At 41.7% G+C, this 19,857-nt stretch overlaps 1 protein-coding gene across 1 annotated transcript; it reads right to left on the reverse strand.

Annotated features, from left to right (window-relative positions):
* Positions 1 to 1,737: 1,737 nt before the first annotated feature.
* Positions 1,738 to 19,681, reverse strand: osgep (O-sialoglycoprotein endopeptidase). The gene is made up of 12 exons (XM_063004618.1): positions 19,636 to 19,681; positions 10,816 to 10,932; positions 9,415 to 9,534; positions 9,156 to 9,331; positions 8,389 to 8,484; positions 8,252 to 8,301; positions 6,910 to 6,988; positions 5,654 to 5,719; positions 5,470 to 5,560; positions 3,994 to 4,069; positions 2,809 to 2,907; positions 1,738 to 1,843 (listed from the first exon to the last, which is right to left on the reverse strand). Exons 2-12 carry the CDS (start codon positions 10,928 to 10,930, stop codon positions 1,804 to 1,806), a joined length of 1,008 nt encoding a protein of 335 aa, XP_062860688.1. The 5' UTR covers positions 10,931 to 10,932; positions 19,636 to 19,681; the 3' UTR covers positions 1,738 to 1,803.
* Positions 19,682 to 19,857: the final 176 nt, after the last annotated feature.

Genomic DNA, 19,857 nt, shown 5'->3' on the forward strand with positions numbered 1-19,857 from the left:
AATAATGATGTGATTTCAAACAGATGTCAACAGGTGAAGCAGTTTCCACGAAATGTTTTGATAAGTAAAAGGTGGGCAGAGGATAGGCAAATACATCAGGTAATTATTGAAAACAATAAAAACAATGTTCCTCAAAGACAGACAGGTGGGGATTTGCATATATCCCTGTCTACTGTACATAATATCATCAGTGGCAACATTTATAGACTTCCTTGAAATGCAGGAAAGGATAAAACATTTCGGTTCATACTGTCTGCAATGAAATAAAAGTCAAAGATAATGTAGAAAACACTTTTTTATTCGCATTTTCCATACTGTCCCAACTTGTAACTGCCCCCTAAACCTAAAAACTGGTTTTGCAGTAACAACTGCAAGTACGCGTTTATGAAAACTTGCAACAAGACATTTACATAGCTGTGGAGGAATTCAGGACCACACTGCTTTGCAGAACAGTTTTAAATTGGCTACATTGGAAGGTTCTTGGGCATAAACTGCCCGTTTAAGTCAATGGGATTCAAGTTTGGGCTTTTATTTGGTCAGTCCAAAACCTTCATTTTTTCTTTTGGGACATTCAGACAAGGATTTGCTTGTGTGCGTCAGATCAATGTAATGCTGCATAATCTAACTGCACCTAAGATGAGAACGCAAATCTGCTGAAACTTTGTTAGAACAAAGTTTTTTTTTTTTTTTTTTTTTTTTTTTTTAGGAAATGAGAAATGAATAAAAGCGGTAATAAGTACATGTTAATTCTCAGCTTAAGTGCTTAGTATAGAGGTGGGTTTTTAACTGTCTTTTGAAGACAGCGAGAGACTCATGTTCAGACAGGCAGGGGAAGTTCGTTCCACCACTTGGGTGCTAGTACAGAAAAGAGCCTTGATGCTTGTATTCCCCGAATTCTGGGTGGAGGATCAAGTCAAGTGAGACTAGTGGCTTGGAGGTTGCGTGGTCCAGAGCGATACAGAGTGATGAGTTCTCTAAGGTAGTTTGAAACTGGTCCATTTTTTTGGTTTTGTAGGCGAGCATCATTGTTTTAAACTAAATGCATGCAGCTACAGGAAGCCAGTGAAAAGAACGCAGCAGTGGGGTGATGTGGCAGCGTTTAGGTTGGTAACCCTTTCAGGACTGGCAAATTTCAATGACTTTGTTTGGTTTTGTATCTGAATTACTGGAAGGTGGCATCTTGAACAATTTTTCAAGACCTTCTCATTTGCTTCACATTACCGGACAGGTTCTATTTCAGTGATGTTTATATTTAACAGATCTGGCATTAAAAAGCATTTTGTGTTAACTATTTTTGTCTAACATTAAATACAGTGTGATTATCTGAAACAAATAGGTGTGACAAATACAAGAACTTGGGGGAGAGGGCAAATATCTTTTCACAGCCTTGTATACGTAGAAGAGTTCGACACATTGTGTTTGGTGATACATTCCCCTCATTATCACGAGCATTAAAATAATCTTCAATTTGGCATCAATTAGCTTTAACTAGCCCAACCTGTCAGTAGTCTGTGGCTTGTCCCTCCTCAGACCAATGTTGGTGGGCATTCATCACACCTCTTGCTATTTTGGAATATCCAGTACAGGGCGCCAGTTCGTTGCACAGCTTCGGTTAGCCCCAACCCCCTTTGGGCCCATACAAAGACCTTTTTTTTAAGTAATTGTTTAAAAGTTATAATTACGAGTCAGGTTAATATCCTTACATGGCTAAAAAGTGAAAAAACTGCATCTGAAGTATCAAAGTCAAAGTTGTTTATTTTATATTCAAATATTACAGGCAGGTACAAATGGCTAGAAAACAGGTCAGTCTCTCCACGTGACTTCTACTTCATCTGTCCTGTACCTGAAAAAGATCAAACCAAACAAACCTTCACTGAAGAGTACAGTACAGTACATTAAAGGTTTAAATAAAATTATTTACATATGGCATAGTCATTCAGTTTCAAAAAGTTAAAATAATTTTAGATGTTGACAAAGTCAGTGATTTATTAAATGATGGTTGTCACTCATAGACGTCAGAGGCAGCTGTGGTGTGTACCCACTGACAGTGGTTTGAGGAGGAATGTTGTGAAGTTGTGAACCGCTGACAGGTTGTTGGGCTGCCAAATCTCATTGATGCCACATGACATAAAGGCTATTTTGCCTGGTAAGGACCGAAAAAAGGCCAATGGGTCTTAAATTAGACATCATTTTAAAGCTGGTGATGAGGTAAATGTGTCACAACACACATCAAACACTTGTGTATGGGGCTGTGTAGTCGCAGGTAGTCAAAGTGCCCTACAATGTGCACCCAGGCATCATAACTGGAAATCAGAGCAATGGGAGAAGGTCGACAGTTCTGAGGATCAAGATCATCTTCAAGGTCATGTGGACTGCCTGGCACATGAGATTCGTTTACCCGCAGAAGAGTTAGAAATGTGGATCTGTATGACCTGCTGGTAATTTCCTGGTACCAGATACCACAGTAATCCTTAAGTCGATATCTTGGCAGGTTAGTGTTATTTCATCATTATGTTAGGGTGGTCCAGATGTTTTGGCTTGTTGACTATCATATTTTTGGTTTTGTAGTACAAATATTTCAGATTCATACAGCTCTTAATTATTGATTGGGCCTGTCATGATTAGACTGTTTTATAAAATGATAGCATTACAACTATACATACTTTAATTCTTTCTAAGCACTTTGAAGATGATCTTCATGCCACCATATATTTTCTGTTTGCCAATGCATGAAATGTAGAACTAGAAATTTAATTGTGGCCATACTAAATATTTGGTAGAAAATAGAAACATCAAAAAATTTTATACCTTTGTGTGATCCATGAATCAGACAGCTCTGTTACCTGACCCATTCGAAACATTTCCCAGCCAGCTTGTGCGATCATTGCTCCATTATCAATGCAGAAACTTAAAATAAGAATTTAGCATCAGTTAAGCAATATTAAGTGTATTTTGGTCGTTGAGATTCACAACATTCCACTATAAACATACAATACAGTCAGTAGTGAGACATTAGTTATTTTATGACTCTCCTCCACCTCATCCATGAATGAAAAATAAAATCCAAAGAGTCCCATATGGCACTGCAATGACACCAACCTGGTAGAAACACAGTAGTGGTGTTCTAGTTTGAGTGTATGAGCAGTATATCTGTTTATTTTTTCTTTACATGTACTGGCATCTTTATTAGGAACACATAACCTAGCACTTCCATTTTGTCCTATTTTTCTTCCAATCTAGTTATATCCAATTACCCAGTTATACCTCCTCCTCCTCTGCTGCAGACTTCTACCCTGACCAGGGAAAACTGTACCTAACACACACCCCCTACAACACATGTGTAGTTGTCAACTGCTTCTTTTCACTTATAGAAGCAGGTTCACACAGGTATTGGTATTGCATACAGAGAGTCACACACCAATGTCCATTGTCCCCGTCTCTGTGCAGACGCCATTGAAAAGCCAGCTGGGGCATCAATTACAGCGGTGATGACGAATTCTTCTAACTCTCCCACCCGGCAGACATTTGCAAATAATGTCTGCGGCAGACGTTAGCCAATCGTGTCTGCATGTAGTCTGCAGGTAGCATAGCCGAGATTTGAACTTGCGACTTGAAATCTCACTCCCATCGTATTTCCTTTTTTATGCATAATTTGTGTTAACTGTCCTATAGCTTTTTTGATTAACAGGCACATTTTATTCACAGGAAGGTATTAGTTGCATATTTTTGACTGGAGCACTGTTCTCCTCCCACTATTGACAATGAGATGTTTAAAAATCCCAACAACCCTTTTGCATCTACTACACTTATACCTTACATTTAATACTATGGTTATACCATGTTCGTGTGATTGCAGTACTAAAAATGGTCCACCAACCATCTAAAAATATAATTAAATATGGTTTACCTGCTACTGCAAACAAAACTACATAAACACGTTTTTCTATATGTGGATTCACATCCGATCCCAAAAGACTTAAGACACTGTCTTACCTCTCATCCGTGGCAAAGAGGTGAGCTCCTCTCTCCTCACACATAATGCCCATCATCTCCTGCAGACGCAGATTACCTATAAGGGGATGCAAAACAGATCAGCATACATCATCAGTAAAACATCATCTGATAGTGTGTGTGTGTTTGCCCTGTGATGGACTGGCAATCTGTCCAGGGTGTTTTCCTACAATGAATTGTACCTCTGCGAGCCTAAATAGGATAAAGTGGTAGACACAGCCTGAAACAGAGCAGTAAAGCTTTGAATAAACTAGCTACTATTGTTTAAATGCCCTACTTTTGCCAGGGAGCCTTGAGGATGAAAATAAGTTCACCTTTTTATTTCATTTTCATGGTTTACCTCTACTTTATCCTGGTCAGGGTCTCTGTGGGTCCAGTTTCCCCTGACTTACGGGGCGCAATGCTGTAACACTCACACGACAGGACTCCATTCTATCGCGGAGCCTCGGCCACTTGGCAATGCAAAATGGTCCCACCAGACACAGCCAATAATGCCTGTATTTAGACACCCAACCAGCTGAAAGCATTGCTTGGGATTAATCGAACCCTAGATCCCAGCGGAAGTGGGCTAGTGTAACTTGAGGCTACGCTACAGGGTGAAATATGTTTTGATCCAATCGAAAGAGTCAATAAAGAGTGTTTGGGTTAATAAAAGTGTACTAAAGATTATTTGGGGAATTTGTAAATTAAAAAAAATATATATTTTCTCCCTTTTTCTCCCCATTTTTAGCGCGTCCAATTTTGACCTGATTGCGTCATGCTTCTTCTCTACTGGTGCTGACTGACCCCCGCCCCTGATTGAGGAGAGCGAACTGACACACGCCCCCTCCAACACGTGTGCAGTAGCCAACTGCATCTTTTCACCTGCATGAGGCGAGTTCTCATGCTGAACAGTCTTGTGCACAGAGAACCACACCCTGATTGCATTATCCCTCTACTCTGTGCAGACGCCATCAATCAGCCAGCAGAGGTCATAATTGCATTAGTTATGAAGTCCCTATTCGGCTCTCCACCCTGGACGAACAACAGCCAAACGTTGTTCATATAGCCGTTCATACAGCTATATTACTGTATGCTGAAAATATTAAGCAGAGATGGTTGGACAATTTTTTGGCAATTATTTAATGCCTTAAGTAATGCAACTCATCTGCTACAGGCCTCAGCAGTTTGACACTTGAAAATATGCATTTACAGTGTATTGGCTAAATATAACAAAAAGGATAAACATGATTGTGCCCTACTTATGGCACATTTAAGACTTTGTGTTTATATTTGTTTTACATTTTAAATTTAGCTAAAAAATAGCACCAGCAAGTGTAGCCATATTTATGCTTGCTCCCTGTAAAGAACTGTATTTATTTTAATTGTAAACTCATCAAAACGCTTGTATGTGTACATTAGAATCAAAATGTAAAGGAACTTGACTATAATGAGCAATCCAGAGGAATAACCACTCACAGCCTACTCCTCCCACAATGAGGACCTCTCGAGAGCCGCAGTGAGCCATGGCCCGTTCTGTAATTTCCACCAGCATAGAAAACAGTGTCTCCTATGTATCAGAAATAAAGTTAGAGTTTTTTTATGCATGGTAGTTTATAATAATATACAGAAAGTGTTAATTTAGAATAATTGTAGTCTGTACCTGAAGAGAAAAACACAGGTCTTCTGGTGTGCACTGCCCAGAACTTAACATCTTATTTGCTGCTTCCTAGATTCCAATTAGATAACAACAGAAAGTTAAAATTATAATAAATCTGTGTCATTTTTATTATTGGCAGAATAACTTGATTGTATTTTGTAAATATTTCGGCATCACACTCAAAATAAGTGTGACCCACTGCATGGGTGACTTGCATATGTGTGAATATATCATTGACAAGGGTATATATTAGGAATTGAGAGACACATATGCTGCCACCAAGATGATATACTTTCATATGAAGTCCACAGTTATTTCAGCAGAACAATGCCAGGCCTCATTTTGCATGTTCTGCAACAGTGTGGCTTTGTAGACACAAAAGGTGTGTGATTGACTGTCCTGCCAGCAGTCTATATCTGCATTCGTAACATAGTGGCAATCGTGCTACACATAAGGTCTCCCTCTCTGCTGCCTAGTTTGGCCAGCAGTTGAGGCACGGAGGTTCAGCATCTTGCTAATGTGTCAACCTGTCACCTACCTCATAAGCATTGAGCCCCTTTGTTGGCACAGTTGCACACTTGTTCGAACAGTTCTGTATCTGTCCTTTTTTTCAACAAGCGGGCCTTGTTGCGAACAGCCGGAATAGTCTGTCATATCATGACTTGTAGTTTTTGCACTAATTTCTGCATTATTCCTTTTCTATCCACTGTCACTGTTCGGGGTTGCAGATGTTTTTGTGTTTTTTATTTGTTACTTTGTTTCTATTAATTTGGCCGCTTATTCATTTGTAACTGTCATACTTTTGTTAACGGCTTGTTAGTCACAGTATTGTTCTACCTTGATTAGACTCTGTTTTGTATTCTTGCATATGTGTGGGGATCTACCTGCTCTGACCTTAAACCCACTGAATACCGTTGGGAAAAACTACCTTTTTTCTTATAACCACACACTCTCACTTCCCTTTTTTGCTAGCCGCTGCAGAGGATACCGTTGGGGGCCCTGTGTGGGCTTTGCCTTTATCATGGCTAAACATGGGCTTTTTTATACTGTATGCCTTTTAATGTGATGTAATAGAGTATGCATCTACGATAACAAATAAAGTAAGCAAAATATAAAAAAACTGTTACAGGAGCTTAACAGCAGCCCAACAAGACCATGGTTTTAAGTATTATTTCATGGTATGAATAAATAATGCTTTATAGTCTACACCAAATATTATATCCTGCAGCTGTAAAAGAACATAGAAAGTGTTACACTACCTCTATGTAAGATAAAATTCCAGAGAATGACACGTCCATTCCTTTCACCGTATATGGAAGCTCTATATATTTATTGCCCCTAAAACAGAATAAACAAAATCAGATATGTAGAAAGACCTCTTATATATAAGAAAGTACTATGTGACATGCCTCTTTATTAGAAACACAAACCCTGCTATCACTCATTGTAGGTGTGCAGTTAAATGTAGAGCTTTTTTTCATTTTTTCATTCACAATGTGTGTTAATTCTAGTCTTTTACCAGTGGATAACTTCTGATCACATGACACTGTTGGCACCATATTTCATTTCCCAGAATTGACAATAGTGAGTTTACCATTACCACTACTTTAAGTCACAGGCGTCACGGTGGCTCAGTGGGTAGCACTGTCACCTCACAGCAAGAAAGTCCTGGGTTCGATCCCCAGGTGGGGTGGTGCGGGTCTTTTCTGTGTGGAGTTTGCATGCTCTCGTCGTGTCTGCATGGGTTTCCTCCGGGGGCTCCGGTTTCCTCCCACGGTTCAAAGACATGCAAGTGAGGTGAATTAGAGTCCATGACTGTGCTTAGTGTTGGACCTTGTGTATCGAGTAACTACCGTTTCTGCCATGAATGTAACCAAAGTGGGTAAAACATGACGTTAAAATCCTAATTAACAAACAAACTTTAAGTCACTACCACATTAGTTTCATTGCAGTGCTGAGAATGGTCCACCAGTCAAATAACACCTGGTCAGTGGGGATCATATGGAGGTCCCTTTTGACAAAGTGTACAAAGCAACAGATGGACTACAAACCCCTTTTTCTGGATTACTCTCCCTTTTCTTCTGATCTAGTCATTTCCAAATCCTAATTTGTGAATCCACTGCCACTTGCACAACTCCTTAACTGATCAAGGAGACCCGGATTACCACATGCCCCCTACGACATGTGTCCAGTCTGCGGCCGCTTCTTATTGCCTGCCAGTGTTGGGTTTCCACACAGAGCCGCATCGCGTACACTAAGCTCCATATACTTCCCCAGACCAGTCCCGGAGATTGACAATATCCTTGTTCAACCTTCCCTCCCTCGAACATGGCCTACTGTGTTTGTGTGGATGCCTGGTCAGGTTGGTAGCTGTGCTGAGAGTTTTAACACTCTGCAGTGGTGTGCAAGCATGTTAGACTGCTGGGTCACCTGAGCATCCACGATGAGATATTTTGAATAAATTGGCATGGTGCGAGTTGGCTCGTTACTTTGAGGATGTAAGCACTGGGTCAGTATCAGGTACCTAATAATATGAACACTGACATGTGTACCATATAAAAATAAACAAACAAAGAAATAGAAACTTGAGATAATACATACTTCTTTGCCATTTGTTCAATGTTGTATCCAGGACTGGGATCATTGGATATCTGTATGGAAAAAAGTGTAATAATATATAAAAAAAACTTAAATACCACTCTGTACCAAAAGCTTGAAAAAGTAAAATAAGTTCTGACCTTGAGGACTCTGGCAAAACGATCCAAGCAGTTTCCCACGGCAATGTCTATCGTTTCTCCAAAAATTCTGTATCGTCTTTCAGAGTAAGCAATCACCTATGGACAGAAACTTCTACTTAAATGGGCTATTCTTCTTTTAACTGCTTCAAATCAGAAATAATAAAAAACCCTCAACATACACTGACCAGGCATAACATTATGACCACTGACAGGTGAAGTGAAAAACACCGATTATCTCTTCATCACAGCACCTCTTAGTGGGTGGGATAAATTAGGCAGCAAGGGAACATTTTATCCTCAGAGTTGATGTGTTAGAAACAGGAAAAATGGGCAAGCGTAAGGATTTGAGAGAGTTTGACAAGGGCCAAATTGTGATGGCTAGACGACTGGGTCAGAGCATCTAGGGTGTTCCCAGTCTGCAGTGGTCAGTGGCCTCGAAATTCCCCAGATCTCAATCCAATCAAGCATCTGTGGGATGTGCTGGACAAACAAGTTCGATCCATGGAGGCCCCACCTCACAACTTACATGAGTTAAATGATCTGCTGCTAACATCTTGGTGCCAGATACCACAGCACACCTTCAGGGGTCTAGTTGAGTCCATGCCTCGACGGGTCAGGGCAGCAAAAGGGGGACCAACACAATATTAGGACGGTGGTCATAATGTTATGCATCATTGGTAAATGTACTTGAAAATACTGTATAATTGACATAACAGAGGAACATTACAATCTAATAGCTCATCATCAGCAGCATATAAAACACCAACCTGTGTATTTCCACCACTGACATACAGCACAGTGGGGTTAGCAGCACCCGTGATCAGCCGGCCCATTTCAATGTGCCCGATACAATGGTTCACTCCTACTAATGGCTTTCCCCACAGTTGAGATACTGTCCTGGCCACCAGTGCCACAGTGACCAGAGGGGCACCCATCCCCGGACCTTAAAATGAAACAACAACAGTAAGTAATATAATAATACATTTTTTAAAGGGGATGTGTATTCGAAATATTTCAGAAGTTTACCTTTGGTGTATGCTACACAGTCAATATCTGCAGGTTTCAATCCAGCTTCATCTAGCGCCTCTCGAAGGACAGTCAGGATAGCACCACGATGGTGTTTAGCTGTTTGACTAGGGAGGAAACCTAGGAGGACATATTAGTTTACAAATTATTACCAGCTCCCATAATCACACCTGGAAGAATATGGTTATGAAGAATATGTCAGAGAAGGCACTGTACGTTAATGTAACTAGCTAATGTCACTTGTTTAATACAATTTAACTTCTTTAATACATTTTATTGCTTTCTGGGTTTCTAAATATGATTGTGTCAACTGCACATTGATGAATGCTAACATCAACTAGTTCCTAAGTTTTGTCTGAAGTTACAGTTTAGCTAACACTTCCTCCCAAACTGTTGTTTTTACCTCTTTTTTGGGTATAATTAAGAAAGTATTTATTATTTTTTTATTAGGATTTAATGTCATGTTTTAAACACTTTGGTTACATTCAGGACAGAAACAGTAGCTAGTCATTACACAAGGTTCATCAATTCACAAGTTTGATGTCAAACACAGTCATGGACAATTTTGTATCTCCAGTTCACCTCACTTGCAGGTCTTTGGACTGTGGGAGGAAACCCACGCAGACACTGGAAGAACATGCAAACTCCACACAGAAAGGACCCAGACCACCCCACCTGGGGATCAAACCCAGGACCTTCTTGCTATGAGGCGATAGTGCTACCCACTGAGCCACCGTGCCGCCCTCATTAAGAAAGTAACTGAGCTCTGTACAATAAATTAAGTGCAGGAGGTATACAGATTTATTAACACAAACACACAAAATATTGTTTTCACTGATTACTGTCTACTAGTTCTCTAATTAATACCCCTTTAATTCCTTGCCCATTTGTTTCTTCAGCTCATGACCAAGGCCCTAAGAAACCGTGTGGAGACCACACAGAATCAAGGATTTGACAGATGAAAATAGATTTTAAAAAACAAACACAAGAACTGGCAAAATTTGCTGAAATATGAATTATAATGTTTTGAGCGCAAATTTAGACATTTAGCTTTTACGTCTTGCTAAACATCCTGTCACGTTTTCTCTGTCTGTTCTGCAGTGCTTCAAACAGAAGTACAGTAGTTTATTTGTTCAGTGTAATAAGTGTAAGGAATCAGGGAAGGGATCAAGGTGCTGTTAGGGCAGCCTCTGAATACACACATGCACATTGGGGTAAAATGTCTGCACAGTACAGAAGATTGAAAGGGCTGGAAGATTATTTACAACACATTACCAAAACTAATTATTTCACTTTATTCAGTTAGGACTCCTGTAATTGATTTAATTTACACATAAAAATGTGCCTACAATTCCATAAAACATATTAAAGGATGTGATGTGTATTTCAATGTGGATGTACCTTGTCCAGGTGGAGTGATATAGGTGCGTCTAGGGTTTGACAGGACTTCCCCATCTCTCACAATCCCAACACCAATCTTATTGGCACTGCCCTCAAATCCAATGACCACAGGCATGGCTGTTAAAACACAATTCAAAAAGATTCAGTAATAGTTATAATTTAAATACGAGGGATCTTTGAAAAAGTTTCTGCACTTTTATATTTTCGTTGGAAACGGTGAGGGTGGGAGGAGTAGTAACTGGTCGTGTCTGAGAGACTGAGAGAGAGCTTATAGTCCAGATTTAGCACCATCTGATTTCCACTTTTATGGACCGATCAAAAAAGCTTTAAGGGGAAGAAGATTTTCAGTGGCTACACGCTCAAACTAAAATATTTTTTGCTGATTGGGAAAAATGCACCAGAATGTGACTATGTAGAAAAGTGATGTATTTGTTTTGGAAATTCTTAATAGATAGAGTTTAAAAAAGTATGGAAATTCACTTTATAGATGTTTATTTTCTGTAAAAAGCTGCATGACATTTTTCTACCTGAAATTGCATACGGCAGAAATTTCATGATAAAATAAAACCTATTTAGGCTGATCTCTTATATTACACCTGCCATACCAAAATGTGAAAGCCTGATTTTTGTGCTAAATACATCTAGAAATAGATCTCTGTAAGGACTCCAAAGTAACATAGAAAGAAGAATGGCACAATGCTGAAAATCTAAGACATTACTCCTATAATTTATTTTGGTTACATCATTAAATAAGTACAAGTTTTTATGTTATCCTATAGTTATTTGAGTCACCTTTAAACACTCACTCACTGTCTTACCCGCTTATCGCGGGTGTGGGGTCGGAGGGGGGCTGTGCAAGGAACACAGTAGCACCCTGGACGGGGTGCCAGTCCTTCTCAGGGCAGACACACACACATACACACACCCATTCAACTATAAAGCAATTCAGTGTCTCCAATAAACCTGACTGCATGTTTTTGGACTGTGAGAGGAAACTAGAGCTTCCGAAGGAAACCCACGCAGAAACGGGGAGAACATGCAAACTCCGCACAGAAAGGACCTGCCTGGGGATCAAACCCAGAACCTTCTTGCTGTGAGGCAACAGTGCTACCCACCGAGCCACCGTGCCGCCCTAGTAAAATATAAAGTTTTATGAAACATGATTTGTATACCTATATATATATATATATACAGTGTATCACAAAAGTGAGTACACCCCTCACATTTCTGCAGATATTTAAGTATATCTTTTCATGGGACAACACTGACAAAATGACACTTTGACACAATGAAAAGTAGTCTGTGTGCAGCTTATATAACAGTGTAAATTTATTCTTCCCTCAAAATAACTCAATATACAGCCATTAATGTCTAAACCACCGGCAACAAAAGTGAGTACACCCCTAAGAGACTACACCCCTAAATGTCCAAATTGAGCACTGCTTGTCATTTTCCCTCCAAAATGTCATGTGATTTGTTAGTGTTACTAGGTCTCAGGTGTGCATAGGGAGCAGGTGTGTAGTACAGCTCTCACACTCTCTCATACTGGTCACTGAAAGTTCCAACATGGCACCTCATGGCAAAGAACTCTCTGAGGATCTTAAAAGACGAATTGTTGCGCTACATGAAGATGGCCAAGGCTACAAGAAGATTGCCAACACCCTGAAACTGAGCTGCAGCACAGTGGCCAAGATCATCCAGCGTTTTAAAAGAGCAGGGTCCACTCAGAACAGACCTCGCGTTGGTCGTCCAAAGAAGCTGAGTGCACGTGCTCAGCGTCACATCCAACTGCTGTCTTTGAAAGATAGGCGCAGGAGTGCTGTCAGCATTGCTGCAGAGATTGAAAAGGTGGGGGGTCAGCCTGTCAGTGCTCAGACCATACACCGCACACTACATCAAATTGGTCTGCATGGCTGTCACCCCAGAAGGAAGCCTCTTCTGAAGTCTATACACAAGAAAGCCCACAAACAGTTTGCTGAAGACATGTCAACAAAGCACATGGATTACTGGAAATATGTCCTATGGTCTGATGAGACCAATATTAATTTGTTTGGTTCAGATGGTCTCAAGCATGTGTGGTGGCAATCAGGTGAGGAGTACAAAGATAAGTGTGTCATGCCTACAGTCAAGCATGGTGGTGGGAATGCCATGGTCTGGGGCTGCATGAGTGCAGCAGGTGTTGGGGAGTTACATTTCATTGAGGGACACATGAACTCCAATATGTACTGTGAAATACTGAAGCAGAGCATGATCCCCTCCCTCCGGAAACTGGGTCGCAGGGCAGTGTTCCAGCATGATAATGACCCCAAACACACCTCTAACACGACCACTGCTTTATTGAAGAGGCTGAGGGTAAAGGTGATGGACTGGCCAAGCATGTCTCCAGACCTAAACCCAATAGAACATCTTTGGGGCATCCTCAAGCGGAAGGTGGAGGAGCGCAAAGTCTCGAATATCCGCCAGCTCCGTGATGTCGTCATGGAGGAGTGGAAACGCATTCCAGTGGCAACCTGTGAAGCTCTGGTAAACTCCATGCCCAGGAGAGTTAAGGCAGTTCTGGGAAATAATGGTGGCCACACAAAATATTGACACTTTAGGAACTTTCACTAAGGGGTGTACTCACTTTTGTTGCCGGTGGTTTAGACATTAATGGCTGTATATTGAGTTATTTTGAGGGAAGAATAAATTTACACTGTTATATAAGCTGCACACAGACTACTTTTCATTGTGTCAAAGTGTCATTTTGTCAGTGTTGTCCCATGAAAAGATATACTTAAATATCTGCAGAAATGTGAGGGGTGTACTCACTTTTGTGATACACTGTATACAGGGGTTGGACAATGAATCTGAAACACCTGTCATTTTAGTGTGGGAGGTTTCATGGCTAAATTGGACCAGTCTGGTGGCCAATCTTCATTAATTGCACATTGCACCAGTAAGAGCAGAGTGTGAAGGTTCAATTAGCATGGTAAGAGCACAGTTTTGCTCAAAATATTGCAATGCACACAACATTATGGGTGACATACCAGAGTTCAAAAGAGGACAAATTGTTGGTGCACGTCTTGCTGGCGCATCTGTGACCAAGACAGCAAGTCTTTGTGATGTATCAAGAGCCACGGTATCCAGGGTAATGTCAGCATACCACCAAGAAGGACAAACCACATCCAACAGAATTAACTGTGGACGCAAGAGGAAGCTGTCTGAAAGGGATGTTCGGGTGCTAACCCGGATTGTATCCAAAAAACATAAAACCACGGCTGCCCAAATCACGGCAGAATTAAATGTGCACCTCAACTCTCCTGTTTCCACCAGAACTGTCCGTCGGGAGCTCCACAGGGTCAATATACACGGCCGGGCTGCTATAGCCAAACCTTTGGTCACTCGTGCCAATGCCAAACGTCGGTTTCAATGGTGCAAGGAGCGCAAATCTTGGGCTGTGGACAATGTGAAACATGTATTGTTCTCTGATGAGTCCACCTTTACTGTTTTCCCCACATCCGGGAGAGTTACGGTGTGGAGAAGCCCCAAAGAAGCGTACCACCCAGACTGTTGCATGCCCAGAGTGAAGCATGGGGGTGGATCAGTGATGGTTTGGGCTGCCATATCATGGCATTCCCTTGGCCCAATACTTGTGCTAGATGGGCGCGTCACTGCCAAGGACTACCGAACCATTCTGGAGGACCATGTGCATCCAATGGTTCAAACATTGTATCCTGAAGGCGGTGCCGTGTATCAGGATGACAATGCACCAATACACACAGCAAGACTGGTGAAAGATTGGTTTGATGAACATGAAAGTGAAGTTGAACATCTCCCATGGCCTGCACAGTCACCAGATCTAAATATTATTGAGCCACTTTGGGGTGTTTTGGAGAAGCGAGTCAGGAAACGTTTTCCTCCACCAGCATCACGTAGTGACCTGGCCACTATCCTGCAAGAAGAATGGCTTAAAATCCCTCTGACCACTGTGCAGGACTTGTATATGTCATTTCCAAGACCAATTGACGCTGTATTGGCCGCAAAAGGAGGCCCTACACCATACTAATAAATGATTGTGGTCTAAAACCAGGTGTTTCAGTTTCATTGTCCAACCCCTGTATATACAGGGGTTGGACAAAATAACTGAAACACCTGTCATTTTAGTGTGGGAGGTTTCATGGCTAAATTGGACCAGTCTGGTGGCCAATCTTCATTAATTGCACATTGCACCAGTAAGAGCAGAGTGTGAAGGTTCAATTAGCAGGGTAAGAGCACAGTTTTGCTCAAAATATTGCAATGCACACAACATTATGGGTGACATACCAGAGTTCAAAAGAGGACAAATTGTTGGTGCACGTCTTGCTGGCACATCTGTGACCAAGACAGCAAGTCTTTGTGATGTATCAAGAGCCACGGTATCCAGGGTAATGTCAGCATACCACCAAGAAGGACAAACCACATCCAACAGGATTAACTGTGGACGCAAGAGGAAGCTGTCTGAAAGGGATGTTCGGGTGCTAACCCGGATTGTATCCAAAAAACATAAAACCATGGCTGCCCAAATCACGGCAGAATTAAATGTGCACCTCAACTCTCCTGTTTCCACCAGAACTGTCCGTCGGGAGCTCCACAGGGTCAATATACACGGCCGGGCTGCTATAGCCAAACCTTTGGTCACTCGTGCCAATGCCAAACGTCGGTTTCAATGGTGCAAGGAGCGCAAATCTTGGGCTGTGGACAATGTGAAACATGTATTGTTCTCTGATGAGTCCACCTTTACTGTTTTCCCCACATCCGGGAGAGTTACGGTGTGGACAAGCCCCAAAGAAGCGTACCACCCAGACTGTTGCATGCCCAGAGTGAAGCATGGGGGTGGATCAGTGATGGTTTGGGCTGCCATATCATGGCATTCCCTTGGCCCAATACTTGTGCTAGATGGGCGCGTCACTGCCAAGGACTACCGAACCATTCTGGAGGACCATGTGCATCCAATGGTTCAAACATTGTATCCTGAAGGCGGTGCCGTGTATCAGGATGACAATGCACCAATACACACAGCAAGACTGGTGAAAGATTGGTTTGATGAACATGAAAGTGAAGTTGAACATCTCCCATGGCCTGCACAGTCACCAGATCTAAATATTATTGAGCCACTTTGGGGTGTTTTGGAGAAGCGAGTCAGGAAACATTTTCCTCCACCAGCATCACGTAGTGACCTGGCCACTATCCTGCAAGAAGAATGGCTTAAAATCCCTCTGACCACTGTGCAGGACTTGTATATGTCATTTCCAAGACGAATTGACGCTGTATTGGCCGCAAAAGGAGGCCCTACACCATACTAATAAATTATTGTGGTCTAAAACCAGGTGTTTCAGTTATTTTGTCCAACCCCTGTATATATATACAGTGTATCACAAAAGTGAGTACACCCCTCACATTTCTGCAGATATTTAAGTATATCTTTTCATGGGACAACACTGACAAAATGACACTTTGACACAATGAAAAGTAGTCTGTGTGCAGCTTATATAACAGTGTAAATTTATTCTTCCCTCAAAATAACTCAATATACAGCCATTAATGTCTAAACCACCGGCAACAAAAGTGAGTACACCCCTTAGTGAAAGTTCCTGAAGTGTCAATATTTTGTGTGGCCACCATTATTTCCCAGAACTGCCTTAACTCTCCTGGGCATGGAGTTTACCAGAGCTTCACAGGTTGCCACTGGAATGCTTTTCCACTCCTCCATGACGACATCACGGAGCTGGCGGATATTCGAGACTTTGCGCTCCTCCACCTTCCGCTTGATGATGCCCCAAAGATGTTCTATTGGGTTTAGGTCTGGAGACATGCTTGGCCAGTCCATCACCTTTACCCTCAGCCTCTTCAATAAAGCAGTGGTCGTCTTAGAGGTGTGTTTGGGGTCATTATCATGCTGGAACACTGCCCTGCGACCCAGTTTCCGGAGGGAGGGGATCATGCTCTGCTTCAGTATTTCACAGTACATATTGGAGTTCATGTGTCCCTCAATGAAATGTAACTCCCCAACACCTGCTGCACTCATGCAGCCCCAGACCATGGCATTCCCACCACCATGCTTGACTGTAGGCATGACACACTTATCTTTGTACTCCTCACCTGATTGCCGCCACACATGCTTGAGACCATCTGAACCAAACAAATTAATCTTGGTCTCATCAGACCATAGGACATAGTTCCAGTAATCCATGTCCTTTGTTGACATGTCTTCAGCAAACTGTTTGCGGGCTTTCTTGTGTAGAGACTTCAGAAGAGGCTTCCTTCTGGGGTGACAGCCATGCAGACCAATTTGATGTAGTGTGCGGCGTATGGTCTGAGCACTGACAGGCTGACCCCCCACCTTTTCAATCTCTGCAGCAATGCTGACAGCACTCCTGCGCCTATCTTTCAAAGACAGCAGTTGGATGTGACGCTGAGCACGTGCACTCAGCTTCTTTGGACGACCAACGCGAGGTCTGTTCTGAGTGGACCCTGCTCTTTTAAAACGCTGGATGATCTTGGCCACTGTGCTGCAGCTCAGTTTCAGGGTGTTGGCAATCTTCTTGTAGCCTTGGCCATCTTCATGTAGCGCAACAATTCGTCTTTTAAGATCCTCAGAGAGTTCTTTGCCATGAGGTGCCATGTTGGAACTTTCAGTGACCAGTATGAGAGTGTGAGAGCTGTACTACTAAATTGAACACACCTGCTCCCTATGCACACCTGAGACCTAGTAACACTAACAAATCACATGACATTTTGGAGGGAAAATGACAAGCAGTGCTCAATTTGGACATTTAGGGGTGTAGTCTCTTAGGGGTGTACTCACTTTTGTTGCCGGTGGTTTAGACATTAATGGCTGTATATTGAGTTATTTTGAGGGAAGAATAAATTTACACTGTTATATAAGCTGCACACAGACTACTTTTCATTGTGTCAAAGTGTCATTTTGTCAGTGTTGTCCCATGAAAAGATATACTTAAATATCTGCAGAAATGTGAGGGGTGTACTCACTTTTGTGATACACTGTATATACAGTAGATACTAACATAAAGAATAAAAAGGTGTCATAGTTCTTCATATGCTGCAATAAACATTGTGTACATTGTGGATCTTTCAAACCACTGAAAAAAGAGTTTATAAAAAATACAGGAGAGTAGATTGAAGCTGCCATGTTGCTGTGGGGGAGGAGTAATGAAGGAGATTATGGTATATACACTGCCTGGCCAAAAAAAAGGTCACACACTCTAATATTTGGTTGGACCGCCTCTAGCTTTGATTACGGCACGCATTCGCTGTGGCATCGTTTCCACAAGCTTCTGCAATGTCACAACATTTATTTCTGTCCAGAGTTGCATTAATTTTTCTCCAAGATCTTGTATTGATGATGGGAGATTTGGACCACTGCGCAAAGTCTTCTCCAGCACATCCCAAAGATTCTCAGTGGGGTTCAGGTCTGGACTCTGTAGTGGCAAATCCATGTGTGAAAATGATGTCTCATGCTCCCTGAACCACTCTTTCACAAATTGAGCCCGATGAATCCTGGCATTGTCATCTTGGAATATGCCCGTGCCATCAGGGAAGAAAAAATCCATTAATGGAATAACCTGGTCGTTCAGTATATTCAGGTAGTCCGCTGACCTCATTCTTCGGGCACATAACGTTGCTGAACCTAGACCTGACCAACTGCAGCAACCCCATATCATAGCACTGCCCCCACAGGCTTGTACGGTAGGCACTAGGCATGATGGGTGCATCACTTCAGCCGCCTCTCTTCTTACCCTGATGCGCCCATCACTCTGGAACAGGGTAAATCTGGACTCATCAGACCACATGACCTTCTTCCATTGCTCCAGAGTCCAATCTTTATTGTCCCTAGCAAATTGAAGCCGTTTTTGTCGGTTAGCCTCACTGACAAGTGGTTTTCTTAAGGCTACACAGCTGTTTAGTCCCAATCCCTTGAGTTCCCTTCACATTGTGCATGTGGAAATGCTCTTACTTTCACTATTAAACATCTCCCTGAGTTCTACTGGAGTTTTTCTACCATTTGATTTCACCAAACGTTTAAGTGATCGCCGATCACGATCATTCAAGATTTTTTTCCGACCACATTCCTTCCTGGAAGATGATGTTTCCTCACTGTCCTTCCACTTTTTAATAATGCGTTGGACAGTTCTTAACCCGATTTTAGTAGTTTCAGCAATCTCCTTAGATGTTTTCTCTGCTTGATGCATGCCAATAATTTGACCCTTCTGAAACAGATGAACATCTTTTCCACGACCACAGGATGTGTCTTTCAACATGGTTGTTTAACAAATGAGAAGCTACTCACTGCATCAGTTAGGATTAAATAACTTGTTGCCAGCTGAAACATAATCACCCATGCAGTAATTATCGAATGGGAGGCTCTTACCTATTTGCTTAGTTAAATCAAGGTGTTGACCTTTTGTTTTTGGCCAGGCAGTGTATATTTGGTCAATATAAAGTGTAGGGATTACCGTGACCTCCTCTTCCGCGTTATATGAGTTACTGTTACCATTTCATACAACGAATTTTAAAATTGGCTAATGTGTGGTTGCCATATGGCATATGGAACAACATTGAAGGAACTTTTCCACTTAACAGAGCAAAATGAAAGCAAGCCAGTCTCATGCAGTCATGTGCTGCCTGTGCATTCAGGATACTAACTTCAGCCACCAACACTGCTACGTTTAATATTTCATGCGTCTCACTATATTAATGTAACTATCATTACAATCGCAAACGACTGATTCGTATAGAAAACTAAACAAGTAAACTATGAGAATATCTATAATAACCATTTACCTTCACAAACCAACACCGACCTCGCTGTTCAGGACCATAACAAAACATACAGGCGTTAGCGTATCTGGCACAAAATCAAACTTTCCACACGTTCTCAAATACAGCATATTTTAAAAAATGAGATCAGATTATTAGGGATTTAAAAGGTTCGTTACATATTAGTTGTATTTAAATCAAATTTGTTTCTGTATATTTTGGTCAGGCAGTTCTGTGACCACCCCT

This window comes from Trichomycterus rosablanca, chromosome 1 (genome assembly GCF_030014385.1).
Source record: "Trichomycterus rosablanca isolate fTriRos1 chromosome 1, fTriRos1.hap1, whole genome shotgun sequence".
Taxonomy (NCBI): Eukaryota; Metazoa; Chordata; class Actinopteri; order Siluriformes; family Trichomycteridae; genus Trichomycterus; species Trichomycterus rosablanca.